This window comes from Suillus bovinus (assembly GCF_016758785.1).
Source record: "Suillus bovinus strain UH-Sbo-P2 chromosome Unknown EDB93scaffold_79, whole genome shotgun sequence".
Taxonomy (NCBI): domain Eukaryota; kingdom Fungi; phylum Basidiomycota; class Agaricomycetes; order Boletales; family Suillaceae; genus Suillus; species Suillus bovinus.
The window spans coordinates 159,993-172,298 of record NW_024542135.1 but is presented as its reverse complement, the minus strand read 5'-3'; the positions used below and the strand labels follow the sequence as shown (position 1 = coordinate 172,298).

The window sequence follows — 12,306 nt, the reverse complement described above, 5'->3', positions numbered from 1 at the left end:
CACCTTGCCCTGTTCATTCTTCCAAGCTGACAACACAAACACTCTCATCCTGCATTGCCTCCACATCTCCTTCGAAAAGTGCTCCATATATGCAGGTCCCTTCTTACGGGCGACCAGTGCTTGTATCTCAGGAGGAGGACAGTTGTTGGACCATTCTTCAGCGGTTTCTTTCGCCTTCTCCAACTCGTCGTCAGACAATTCAGCCATGACTCTCTTCACAGCTGCCTGATAATGCTTGAACATACCAGGATCTCTGGCTTTGCCCTGAACTCATCCTCGATCCTCTTCAACACCTCTTCCTGATTCTCCTGGTAGATCACCATCCTAGGCGTCCATTTCCTCCCATACTTTATCATGTCCTTCCTTTCCTTCTTTTTCTTGTTGTTGAACAACCAAGTCTTGTACATCTGAGCATTGAAGGAAGTGTAAGACATTAAAATTTTTTTTGCATTGCAACAAGGATGTATCACCTGCTTCCTCTTTTTCCATTGTCCTTGGTCCACCTTTGGTGCAAACAACCTGGCAACCCTGGCAATTGCAGTGAAAACTGCCTGCTTCTCACTCCTTTTCGCAGAAGTCCACTCAGGAAGGTAGTTCTTCAGCTCGGAAATTTCAGTTTCTGTGAGCCTCTGTGTCTGGGGTTGATGTGCCCTATGTCTTCCAGGAGACAAGTGAGTGGAATGACCTGATCTTGCCATGGTGACTCTGATTGGTGAATGTGCTGAGGGTAAGCAAGGTGTAATTAATATTGGTTCAAAGTTCAACTTTGACCAAAGCCTAACAGTTGGTTAATCAACCCATATCGGACATGATGCCATTAATGGAAATAAATTTGTAATGAACAACCAATACTACACAAACATAGCATTGGAATAACAATTTGTGTGACCTTCCTGAGCTAATACTGTTCTTGCAACATTCAAAAATAAGATGAAGATAGGTCTATGCACCCTGCTGCAAAAATCCCACAGGGTAGAAGCAAGGGGCAGAAAAGGTAGGAAAACTTGGGTCAAGGTCCTGCTTGCAAGCGCAAGACGACATGCCTACAGGTCTATGCCTAACTCTCCCCCAGAATCACCAACACTTCAGCCTGTTCCTGCACCACCTACTTGGGAAGACTGTCCTGATAATACTTATAAGCAAGACCAAGGCTCATTTGAGCCTTTGCAGCTTCCAAAAACAATGGCAAGTGAATGTAAACCGTTGGAGTGTCGTTCAAACCTTGCTAAGTATAACAAATGCAGAGCCAGAATGACTACCTGAGGCAATGGCTCCCAAGGCAGGAATCATATCTGCATCACCTCCTGGATCGAGAAGCTCCTCCAGAAGATAGGAGATGTGTCATCTGCGACCAGGATAGGGTCTACAAATGTCAAGATTGTCTTGGGGAGCCACTCTATTGCACGGGATGTTGCAGGAGTCAACATCATCGCAATCCTTTCCACTGGATCAGTCAATGGAATGGTCAGTTCTTCGAGCAAAGTTGTCTCGCTCATGTTGGACTCGTCATACACCTCGGTCATGATGGCAAAGAATGTCCTGTACTCACACATAGGTGGGATTTGTTCGAAGGAGACGAACCCAAAGACCAGCTTGAGCCTGAAGATCTACCATCCATGTCGGGACCAGAGTTCCAGCTTAAGGAAAACACCATGGTCATCGTCGACAAGTCCGGAGTTCATTGCCCTGAGGTTCGATGCTGCGATTGTCCAAATGCCATGAGTCTGGATATTCAAATGTTTCGACATGGATTTTTCCCTGCATCATTCAACAAACCGAAGACTGTGATCACCTTCAGAGTGCTTGATAATTTTCTATTGGACAACCTAGAATGTGGCACCTCTGCAATGAACTATTACAGCAAGCTCCGGCGAATGACCTCTAGCATGTTTCCTCACCTTGTTCTGGTAATTATATATCTCCTTCATCTAAAGGACATTATATTGATAAGGCACTTGGCAAGGACCGATACAGAGAGCTCATGAGAGTTGCTCGACAGTGGAGGCAGTTGAAGACCATGAAATGGCATGGCTTTGGCCATCGTTCCAATGCTCCTAATGCCGGAGATCTCGCATTGTTTTGCCCGACATGTCCTCAGCCTGGGATCAACATATCCTTGTCAGGGAATGAAACACTTGATGAGTGAGTCTAGTTTCATACTTAAGTGACCTAAGTGATGATAAGAACTCCAAGCTGGAAATATACCTGGTCATTTGTGATGGACGGTAATTTCAAAGCCAAACACTTGCATCCCATCAAGCCATTTGATGAAGTATGGCTTGCAGATGGGCTGGGGTTCATGGTGGGAAAGGACAGGTATAAAGCGCATCTTGTGGAGGCTGCTGACACTTTGGAAAAATCTAGCTGCAACAATCACCAGGCAGTAAATCAAGCAAATGTGGCTCAGCACAAGCTGGAGTCGATGGGTATCGGGGGAGTTGCTTGTTCCCGCCATGGCTGCTTTGTCCCTCATGCGATGGTCGATTTTTAGAAAGGCAAAAGGCAAGCCGAACATGAAGTTCCACATTCATGAGTTGATCATGCATCATTTGCAGACAAATGAACATGGACTACGCCCTTTGCAAGGCTGCCCAGCACAACATGGAAGGCATTACCAGGGCTGTCACCTTTTATGACATCAACTGTCAATACAACAAGCACCTTCGGGTTTGGGTGGATTGAAGCCAATTTCTTGAAATGGTACCGGAATTGACCATCATTCCCGGCATTGGTTTGTGGCATGTGCATGGACATCAAGACAGCTGCTATGTCTGATATGCGTCAAATTTCATTGAAGGCATTGGCCGGATAGATGGAGAGATCATGGAGACTCTCTGGGCACGTCTTAACCTAATTTCCCCCACTGCTTGGGGAATGTCATCCCCTCATCGACAGGAATGTCTCGATTTTCAGATGAACGATTCCAACTTCTGCAAGATGATCCACATGAAAAGGACCCTTTGCTGTAAATACAAGCAGGCGAAAAATTGCATCGCCGAAAGTGAAAAGGCTTTCGACAGACTCGATGAAGCAGCACCCACTAATTTGAAGACAGAATGGTTGGCCAATGAGAGGATCACTCAATCCAGCAGAATAAATAATCCTGTGGCGATGGATGTTTACAAGATAAATATCAAGAAGGGTAAGCTGACCATGTCTCCATAGAAGTCCGACTTAATTTCACACTCAGCACCAAGCAAAAAGGAAATTGAACTTAGACTGCTAGAGCAGGGTAATGCCCGTAATACAGCACCATCTCGGAGATCTGTGGCGATATGGATATCTATGGGGTTGGCAATCGAGGAGGCTCAAATTGCATTGCTCATTGAGGTCCGAAGAATCAGAAAATAAACTATGGAGACACAGAGATTAGACCTCGCCCGGCAACGAGATCATCTCCAAGGCCAGATAGATGGATTTATGCATTCTGCTGTCACGCATCTCGGAGAGGGATTCGATGGAGATGACAATCATAATGACTTGAACATAGACATCCTAGATGATCTTGATGATGACCCAGAAGATTTTACCAAGACATCTGATACATGGACGAACTCGCCTGAGCTCATTGTGATCCCATTGCCATCAAACCTCAGGGTAGATCGATGCAGACACTTGATGGCAGAGGATCTCATTCCGCTGGAGATGTCCCTTCACAACCTCCACATTCAATTGTGCAACAAGGCAGTCCTATTCCAAATGACAGTCAGGCAAGCCAAATCTCAAGCCCTGAAAACTCGAGCCTGGTCGCAGGTGACATCAGTGCAGCAGGCTGTCTCCCTGCATGTGAGTATATATACCAAGACCAGGACACAAATAATGAAACTTGACATGGGCATGGCCAACTTCAGAAGTACAAACCCCTGCTTCATGAGCAGCTCAAAGTCAGCACTGCCATGGGTGATCCAAATGCCCACGGTCAATGAAATGAATCCCTCGCGTGGTTCTGGTCTGTCAAGGTCGACATGCATGGTCCGGATCAATCATGGAATGAGGAATGTGAGTTCCCTAATGCTCGACGCGTCCGACATTGAGCTGACTGGATGAATATAAAGTTTACCGAGTTCACTGGCTCTGAGCAAAGGCACTATGGGATCGATGGAAGGAAGAGCTGATGTTGGTCCAATTCGAGATGGATTGGACATGTAACTTTTTCTTGTGGAAAGCAACCCAATGGGGCGACTGGATGCAGGAATCATTCACAAAACAACTTCCGGGTCATGCATGCTACTCCAGAAGGCAATCCCGAATGTATTTGTTGCTGGCGCAGGACACCCAGGCAGCATTTCAACACCTGCAGACCGTTTTGATAGATTCCCGAGATAAATGAATGGTTTATTGCTGATGGGATATAACAGGAACCCCAGCATAAATATGAACAGAGTCCCTCATATACCATGCCCACCCAACCCTATCCCCCTCCACCTCATGACCCCATGTCTGACAATCCTTCCGGAAAATCCAATCATACACCCGGGATTGTACCTGAACTCCAGCTGAAGGCTTGGCATGCTCATCCGAGCATTAGAATAATTCTCCACAGTGGTGAGAATATCGAAGCATTCAGGAATTGATAAATGGTCTCGACGGTGCAGGGTTTGATGATTGGAAATGACGGATAGTGTGTTAAACACGGATGCCCAGTACTGGAGGATCTCGGACATTCTTGGCAGTTCCTTGCTTTCTGCCTTTTCTCCCAGGCTTGAAAATGTTCGTAACCCTGCCCAGTACTGCTCCGGATGCATGATCCTGAGCGCTGCTGATGCGATGGCTGCCGGCCTTGCAATGGCATTTAGGATTCCCTTGGACAATGGTCCCTTTAATGATGCAGATACCTCCGGGTCTGCTAGATTCTATGGGATTGGTGAGCTCAACTACCAAAATCATCATCCTATCAAATCCTACCTCATGCCCCTGTTGAAACCATGCCGGAGATAAATTGATGCACCCGGCAGGTAAGCCAACATCTTCCAAGCGGTGTTTGAACCACTCTGGATTGGTTCGCCAATTCCCATCGACCTTCACACTTCTTTCCAGACTCGGAGACAGCAAGTTGGTGGCTGCCCAAATTTCCTTCTGTGGTTACCATTTGGTATTTAATATATATTGAGTAACAATGTATATCACACACCTGTGTTTCGGCTGTCAGGGCGTCTGGGAGGTACCATGCAATGATGGTGTCGGACACATCTAGAATGGTGGCAGGTATGTCCACAAACCTTGTCTCCTCATGGCCAGGAGGACATCTCTTAAGCAACTTCTCCTCTTTCTCCCCATTGTGCCCAGTGTTCTTCGTGGAGATCAATTTGCTATATCTTGCAATGTTGATGTTCATCTGAACTGTGATGAAGGAATTTGAATGATCAAATGAATTTTCTGAATCTGCAGGAAGACCCACTCGGATTTTTATATGCCTTTATGAGGCGATCTACCAATCGATTTCAGGCCATCACTGGGTATCCTCCTGTCTTCTCTGCATTGAATTTCTGTGCAGTATATTCACATGCCTCATGAGTGACTGTCAGGGCCCAAGTGCACCGGAGGCTTATTTCAATTGCAGAAGTGGAAGAACCATTCATGATGAAGTCGATCTTGGGAAATCAGAAGCTGAATGCTGGACGCCCAGAGGTTGGTGTTAAAGGTGGTGGAGATAGTCAGGATCAGATAAGGGAGCCAAAATACCAGATCATTGGAAGTGTGCTGGATATCAGATATTCGTTTGTCAACTCCTGGGGCTTGGATCTCGGCACGCTTCACTCAAATTTCAGTAGTCAGAACTTGGCATTTGGTGTTCGGTAGGTGGTGAACATGAGGTTCTGATAAGAGAACCTTCCATGATGTTGGCTGTCAAAGATATATTACCACCCATTGCTCAATGAAAATACCCGATCATTGGAAGTGTGCTGGATATCAGATATTCGTTTATTGACACCCGGGTCTCAGAACTTGGTACGCTTCACTCGAATTTCGGTAGTCAGAACCTTGCTTCTCATACAGAAATGCAACAGTAATGAACCTGCAGCTGCAGGAACTCATTACGCTTCACCCGAATTAGCTACTCAGCAATCAGTACTGCATTGTTTTACAATTATCATTCACCTGTGCCCACCTGTCTATATTATATACCGCCCTCGGCCCACCCATCTAATATAATATATCCCTGGGCCCACCTGTGTATGTGATAACAAGTACCCTTGGCCGGCCCACCCGTCTATCTGATACCCACCTACCTTGATACTCGGCCCACCCGTCTAAGATAATATATATCTGGGCCCACCCGTGTATGTGACACAATGTACCCTCGGCTGGCCCACCCGTCTAATATAGTATATATCTGGGCCCACTCATGTATGTGATGACAAGTACCCTCAGCATACCCGTCTATCTGATGCCCACCTACCTTGGTACACCCATCTACATAATATCCAACTACCTTGGCCCATCCGTCTATAGAATATTCATGTCCATCGGCCCACTCATCTACTCTACATATTCCACACATGGGCCCACCCGCCTCCATCAGGAATAATATCCCTCCCAGCCCATCTGTCAACATCGAGGATACACATCACATCGGCCTATCTTATACGGGATATTATGTAGGTCAGGTGACCCATATAATACGGAAATATGTCACTGTAATATGTGATAATTCCAAGATGCTGAAGGTTGCTGCTGTCCATGGGTCAGCTGTAGTAGCTGGAAACCACCGAGCTCGTAGAAGTTGCTTGTAGCGGATCTGTGCAGTTTTGCATCCGCAAAAGTTGACTGTGACATCGTGGATGCCGTGTGCATCAATTACTGTGAATTCATCGCAAGATACTGGCTGAGCATTGTAACAGTGCTCGCTGGGGGTATGGCCGAGCTGCACGCGCAGTCCAAGAGCCTTTAATGCAATACTCTCCAAGAAGCTGCCGTTCCACACCTGGTGAAATCACAATAAAGAAATAGGGCACATAACAACAAAGAATACATAGATCTATGCGGTGAAGCGGATTGCTTAAGTGACGGTCAACAACACACATCTGGCAGACCATTTCGACCCCAAAACAATCTCTACAACGGTAAAGATGTATGGCGTCCTCGGTTCCACAATGGCAATTCAGAAGTATCCCCTTGTGACCACGTCCTTCAAGATGGATTATCTCATCTAAGAAATGGGAGCATTCGGGCAGCCATTGCAACAAAGGATTATCCTTTAAAATTTTGAGTAAGCGCCTGATCATCCTAAGTGTGACACATACCGCAGCAGTCCTTTTCTTCTTTGGTATCTGTGCAGATTCCTGTAGCATGTCAAACTCTGAGTCAGGCTCTTAATAATCAGGTTCATTCCAATCATCAACAGTTGGTAAGATAGGAGATGAGGAGTGAGCTGGTGCTTCATCGGCGGGTTGAGAAAGTACATATGTAGTGTTGACAGACATCTCCCCATCATGCTGTATGCCATAGGAATGGAAACGCTCATAAGCAGGTGCAGGACGAGCCTCACTGACATCCACATAGTGCGAAAACTTGGCTTTCTTGCTTGGTTGGCCCACCATGACAGGCCTGTTGTTGAATAAATGTTGTATAGTCTTAGATACATGTTCTTCACTCCGTGCAACACATAGGCAATGGGCAAAGAAGATTGGTGTTGCTTGAATTCGATTACACAAACTGAGAGGCTACAGACAGTAAGAATCCCGTGGTTTCCACACAACGGTCTACTCGGAATAAGGTAGTCTAAGAACCACATACCGTGTGACATGGCAGATCAAAGCCAATATTGCTGACCATTGTACCATTGCCAGACTCAGTCTGAAAGTAGAAGTAAATAATCCTGATTGTAATAAGTGTAAAGTGCTGAGTCAGTCGGAAAAGGTGAATGTTCATTGCACATTTTGAGCACGTGATGGGATATATAATCATCAACAAAGATTCTTGATGTTCGAAATTTGATCCTCTAATACATGTTACAAGAACATCTAGATGCTTGGGCCCCTACCATTTTTCTTTTTATCCTCCTCGTCTCTGCCCTTGCATCACACCCTTACCCTGACCTTGCTCTTGTTATCCTTGTCATCCTCACATTCCCCTTCACCCTCTACCTGTTGCTCCAGCAGAGCCAGTACATCTGGCTGGACCCTTTCTCTGACAAAGCATACCCATGCTCTGTTCCACCCGTCGTCTGATCCTGTGGACAGTCCCCTTTACCCTTACCGTCCAGACAGTAACCTATGATACGATGCACGCTGCATCTCCTTTGCTCTGTTTCCTTTCTTGATCTATGACTTGGTGCGCAGCCACAAGTTTGTACTTATACTTAGCTCTGCAGTTGCACGATTGTGCCCCTGCTTGTTTCACTTCCTATTTTGGTTCTTTGACTTATTTCCTATCTGCATGTTCCGGTTTGCCTATGACTCACCTCGAACATGCCTTCCTTTTCCAGTATCACCCTTTGACCAGTTCCCTTTCCGGTAGTATGAGTTATCATCCACTAATATGTGTCCTCTCCTCTATATAAACTCGCTACCATGTATCTAGTTCCTTAACTTGAATCTACTTGGTTCTTGACCTCCTACTCCTAACAAGAGTGATTCCTTCTGCCTAGCCAGCAGTCTATATTCTACTTTCTTATCTGCTCATCGCAGATAAGTCTCTAGTCTTGATCTTTACTCATCGACTTCGTCATTGAGCAAAGCACAGATCTTATGATTAACCTTTGGGTGTTGTAAGCCTTGGCAGATACACTTATCGTCGAGCTTCGCTTGACATAAGCTACCTGATTTGGACATAGGCATTAAATTTTACTTGCCGAAGTCTCGCCAAGTAAGACCCCTAACCTTGGGCTAGCCCAAGGACATCCTCAACCATTGATGACACACGCTCTGTTTGAGTGTCGCCAACAGATACTATCCAAGTTGTAACAATACATGCTTCGCCTCTATACACGCTTTGAGCATATGACAGGATGTACAATCCTCAACAAGGATTTTCAATGCTTTCGAAACTTGATCCTCCAGTTGTCCTCGATGTGGCCAACAAAGTCTGCCTCGACAGCATAAAAGGTGAGTTTGTGTTTGCCTGTTCGTCTCATACATCACTCATACATCAGTTCTCACATCTATATCCATGATGACCTATACTATCGCTGCAACCAAAGACACTATTCTGGCATTGGGTGAGCACTATCCATATTATAAATGATGCACGACTCTCATTCATTTATCTCTCAGATGCTGTCATCAAATTGTTGTCGGTATTAAATCTCACTACCAATGATCGCACAGTTTTAGCTAATGCTCTCCCCTCCGACATCACCGGTAAGTTCCTTAATATTTTTGTTTTCTCAAAATGTACAGCTGATGTACATTTCTAGAGCCTCAAGGTGAAGCTGATGCTCAAGACACCGCTGACTCGCCATCAGGCTCTTCGTCTGGCAATGACAAAGAGCCGGCACATATTGAGTCTACCACTAGGGCAGTCGTTGATTCCAAACCCACTGTTACTTTTGTGGTGACCGTCATGGATAAGGATGTTGATTTGGCTGAGGTGAAAGATGTGATGGCGGAGGGTTGTATTCTTCACACTTACAGGCATGTATGCTTCAACATCCTGGTTGCCAGTGATGCTGCACCGCCTTTTTACTATGTTACAAGGGGCCGCAAGATTGGAGTGTTCTCAGGGTGGTAGGTCTTTTGTGTTTTGGTGATGACCTTGGCTTATCTGGTCTCTTGGCAGGGGCAATGTCAGTCCCAAGGTGTTGGGTGTGAGCCACGCCATTTTTGCTAAGGTAGAGACTATTGATCAAGGCATTGAGGCTCTCATGGCTGCGATTGATGCTGGGACAGCTGCGCAGGTGTGAATGGTATGGACTATCATGTGTTGTAATTATATAGCATGTATCTTAGTGTTTGGTTGCGAATTGACTCATTGGTGCTTATCATTGCGTTCTTGATGATGTGTGTCGTGAATCTTGAGGATAACTGACTTTGGTATTTTCAATGACAAGTGTCATGGTCACTAAACACGAACTATTTTGCTTGTAAAGAACTTTTAGAATATATTGAGTTGTGTCTAATTGATAGGAGTGAAGTGTACAAAGTGTCACTACAATAAAACTTGCATTAATCTTGAGTTTTGCATGTTGGTGAGTGTCATTGCAATTGAACATGAACAACAAAATTTCTGCGAATGGGCTTGGAAAGCACTCGACAGACTGACACCAAGTAGCAAGTGTTTAGTTGCAGGAATAGTGTCTATTTCATAGTAAATGGTGCGTAAAACTCGCATTAATTTGCGTGAGCCTCATTTAGATATACTACTAGCTACTGACTGTTCATGCCCTTCAAAGGGTTCAAATGTTCACCAGTGAATCTATTTCATTGTACCACATACTCTCCTTCTTCATACTCCTCCATTTCCTTACATTCCTTTCTTTTACCCGCTTCATAATATGCTTCATGAACCACCATCATTTGACGATAGGGTTCACCAGTGAATCCATTTCATTGTACTTTGTCATGCTACTGACATGTGAGTACTCTCCCTTATACTCCCCCATTTCCTTATGTTCCTTTCTTTTACCCACCTTCATAATACTCCCTCACTATAGTTCCATTGTACCATATACTCTCATTCCTTGTCATCTCCTCCATTTCCTTATGTTCCTTTCTTTTATCCATTTACCTAGATAGAATCACCAGTTCATTCGTATCACATGTCGCTTTCCTTCATTTCCTTATATTCCTTTCTTTTACCTTCTTCATTCACCCTCATTTCATCTAGATCTCCCAAAGCACCACTTCATGGGGCGACCTCATCTCCATCATAGTCCTGAGGAGCAGGCAAAGGCCGCTCGTGCATACAGACATAGTTATTACCAAAGGTATGTGGAATATCTACACACCATTAAACTCTGTGTCTTGTTCTTGCCGTGTTTCTACTATTCCAGGAACCGCGAACAGTTCTGTCCCAAAAACAAAGAGCATCATTGTCAATGTAAATGCAGGTAAGTTGAATGCTCAATCATTTTTCAAGTTCATCATCACACAGCAGGTCACAAGACCACGTTAATAACGAAGATGCCGATGAAATATCTGAGTCCAATCAAATTCATCAACCTCACCTAGGACCACCTGAACGTTTGACCTCTGAGTCTGAACCTCCTATACATAATTTGCGGTAGCTTTTTCTCTCTTGTTTTCTGCAAACAGCTACTCAAATTTTTAGATATAAGTCTCCGACCTCACATATCAAGAATTGTCTTGTGATTTTTCTTGGTGGCCCGGACATTAAGATATACAATTACCTCGATATTATCTGCCTCACACTACTAAAATGCATGGACAATACACTCGACATTGAAGACATTATCCCTTCAATTAGGAAACTTGAAAGACTGGAGAAAGATGCTCGTGCGGAGGAGGCTGGAATCCTGCAGTACTATGGTGTGGGACCAAAGCTGGTTCAAGTCCAGGGAATAGGCAAGGAGGTTCATCATCTTCTGAGTGCATTGGAGGAAGTGTTTATTTACGGTCTCACCAGTATTACTGAATTGGCAGTCATGTATGATGGAGGAGAATTGTTATTTCAGTCACAGTAATTGCATGTGACTGTTTTGCAGTGTTGGAGTTTTGCCTACTAGTTATATAGTACAAATAAACATACCTAGAACCTCATAGATGTCACAGTCCGATTATCAAAATGTCACTTTCTTGCGGTACTATCATTGGGCCAGAGTTGCAAAATGCCTCATAGCACATGCAACAACACATATTAAGCCATCTACTGTTAGACATAGGACCTTCTAACATATATTCACAGGACAGTATTTTTGTTTTATAAGAATAAAGATGAGGAATGTGTACGGCTTCAAATCTATCATTCAAAGTTGCCTTTTTTCATGTAGAATAGTCAGGTGAAAGCAAAAATCTCAACCAAAAAATGATTTTTTTCTTCTACATACACTTGACAACTATGCTCACCTTCTGAGAATTTTTTCAGTGAGAATGAAGCACAGTTGCGGTTGTTATCGACAATGCAAGCATTGATGTCAGAGAATGATCAAGTGTGACAACTTGGAACGGAGAACTAAATTTGAGTGCGGCAGTGTACACCTTGCGAAACTTTCAGGCACCCCTATTTTCTAAATTCGCTTGCAATGCACCATTTGCTGTGTTGGAGTTCAGTTTTGCAAAATTGATGCTGTGACATGGTGTGACACCTGTGCCAATTCGCCCATGAGAAATTTTGCAACTCTCTATTGTTTTTAACATTTGTGTCAGCATCCCTCTGGCAGCATCATTTGAACACATTTTGTTCTTT

The 12,306-nt window shown here is 44.5% G+C and overlaps 7 protein-coding genes across 7 annotated transcripts; 4 read left to right on the top strand and 3 right to left on the bottom strand.

Annotated features, from left to right (window-relative positions):
* Positions 1-3: 3 nt before the first annotated feature.
* EDB93DRAFT_1107521 (uncharacterized protein) lies at positions 4-698 on the bottom strand (the record flags this gene model as incomplete). The annotated part of the gene is made up of 3 exons (XM_041447732.1): positions 4-225; positions 246-407; positions 471-698. Coding segments are annotated over 3 exons (612 nt in total), but the record flags the coding sequence as incomplete, so codon positions are not given.
* A 407-nt stretch (positions 699-1,105) lies between these two features.
* On the bottom strand, positions 1,106-1,523 carry EDB93DRAFT_1254782 (uncharacterized protein; the record flags this gene model as incomplete). The annotated part of the gene is made up of 2 exons (XM_041453673.1): positions 1,106-1,225; positions 1,302-1,523. The coding sequence occupies 2 exons, from the start codon at positions 1,521-1,523 to the stop codon at positions 1,106-1,108; spliced, it is 342 nt and encodes a 113-aa protein (XP_041303269.1).
* Positions 1,524-1,652: 129 nt separating this feature from the next.
* Positions 1,653-2,491, top strand: EDB93DRAFT_1242819 (uncharacterized protein; the record flags this gene model as incomplete). The annotated part of the gene is made up of 3 exons (XM_041452067.1): positions 1,653-1,907; positions 1,964-2,142; positions 2,194-2,491. 3 exons carry the CDS (start codon positions 1,653-1,655, stop codon positions 2,489-2,491), a joined length of 732 nt encoding a protein of 243 aa, XP_041303268.1.
* A 206-nt stretch (positions 2,492-2,697) lies between these two features.
* EDB93DRAFT_1254780 (uncharacterized protein) lies at positions 2,698-3,926 on the top strand (the record flags this gene model as incomplete). The annotated part of the gene is made up of 5 exons (XM_041453672.1): positions 2,698-2,731; positions 2,798-3,142; positions 3,191-3,330; positions 3,367-3,786; positions 3,852-3,926. The coding sequence occupies 5 exons, from the start codon at positions 2,698-2,700 to the stop codon at positions 3,924-3,926; spliced, it is 1,014 nt and encodes a 337-aa protein (XP_041303267.1).
* A 2,726-nt stretch (positions 3,927-6,652) lies between these two features.
* EDB93DRAFT_1044132 (uncharacterized protein) lies at positions 6,653-7,157 on the bottom strand (the record flags this gene model as incomplete). The annotated part of the gene is made up of 2 exons (XM_041444600.1): positions 6,653-6,925; positions 6,957-7,157. Coding segments are annotated over 2 exons (474 nt in total), but the record flags the coding sequence as incomplete, so codon positions are not given.
* A 1,957-nt stretch (positions 7,158-9,114) lies between these two features.
* EDB93DRAFT_1107519 (uncharacterized protein) lies at positions 9,115-9,908 on the top strand (the record flags this gene model as incomplete). Its single annotated transcript, XM_041447731.1, has 5 exons — positions 9,115-9,160; positions 9,216-9,302; positions 9,359-9,668; positions 9,721-9,838; positions 9,891-9,908. 5 exons carry the CDS (start codon positions 9,115-9,117, stop codon positions 9,906-9,908), a joined length of 579 nt encoding a protein of 192 aa, XP_041303265.1.
* Positions 9,909-10,787: 879 nt separating this feature from the next.
* EDB93DRAFT_1107518 (uncharacterized protein) lies at positions 10,788-11,584 on the top strand (the record flags this gene model as incomplete). Its single annotated transcript, XM_041447730.1, has 4 exons — positions 10,788-10,867; positions 10,934-10,990; positions 11,020-11,163; positions 11,212-11,584. The coding sequence occupies 4 exons, from the start codon at positions 10,788-10,790 to the stop codon at positions 11,582-11,584; spliced, it is 654 nt and encodes a 217-aa protein (XP_041303264.1).
* Between the last annotated feature and the right edge of the window lie 722 nt (positions 11,585-12,306).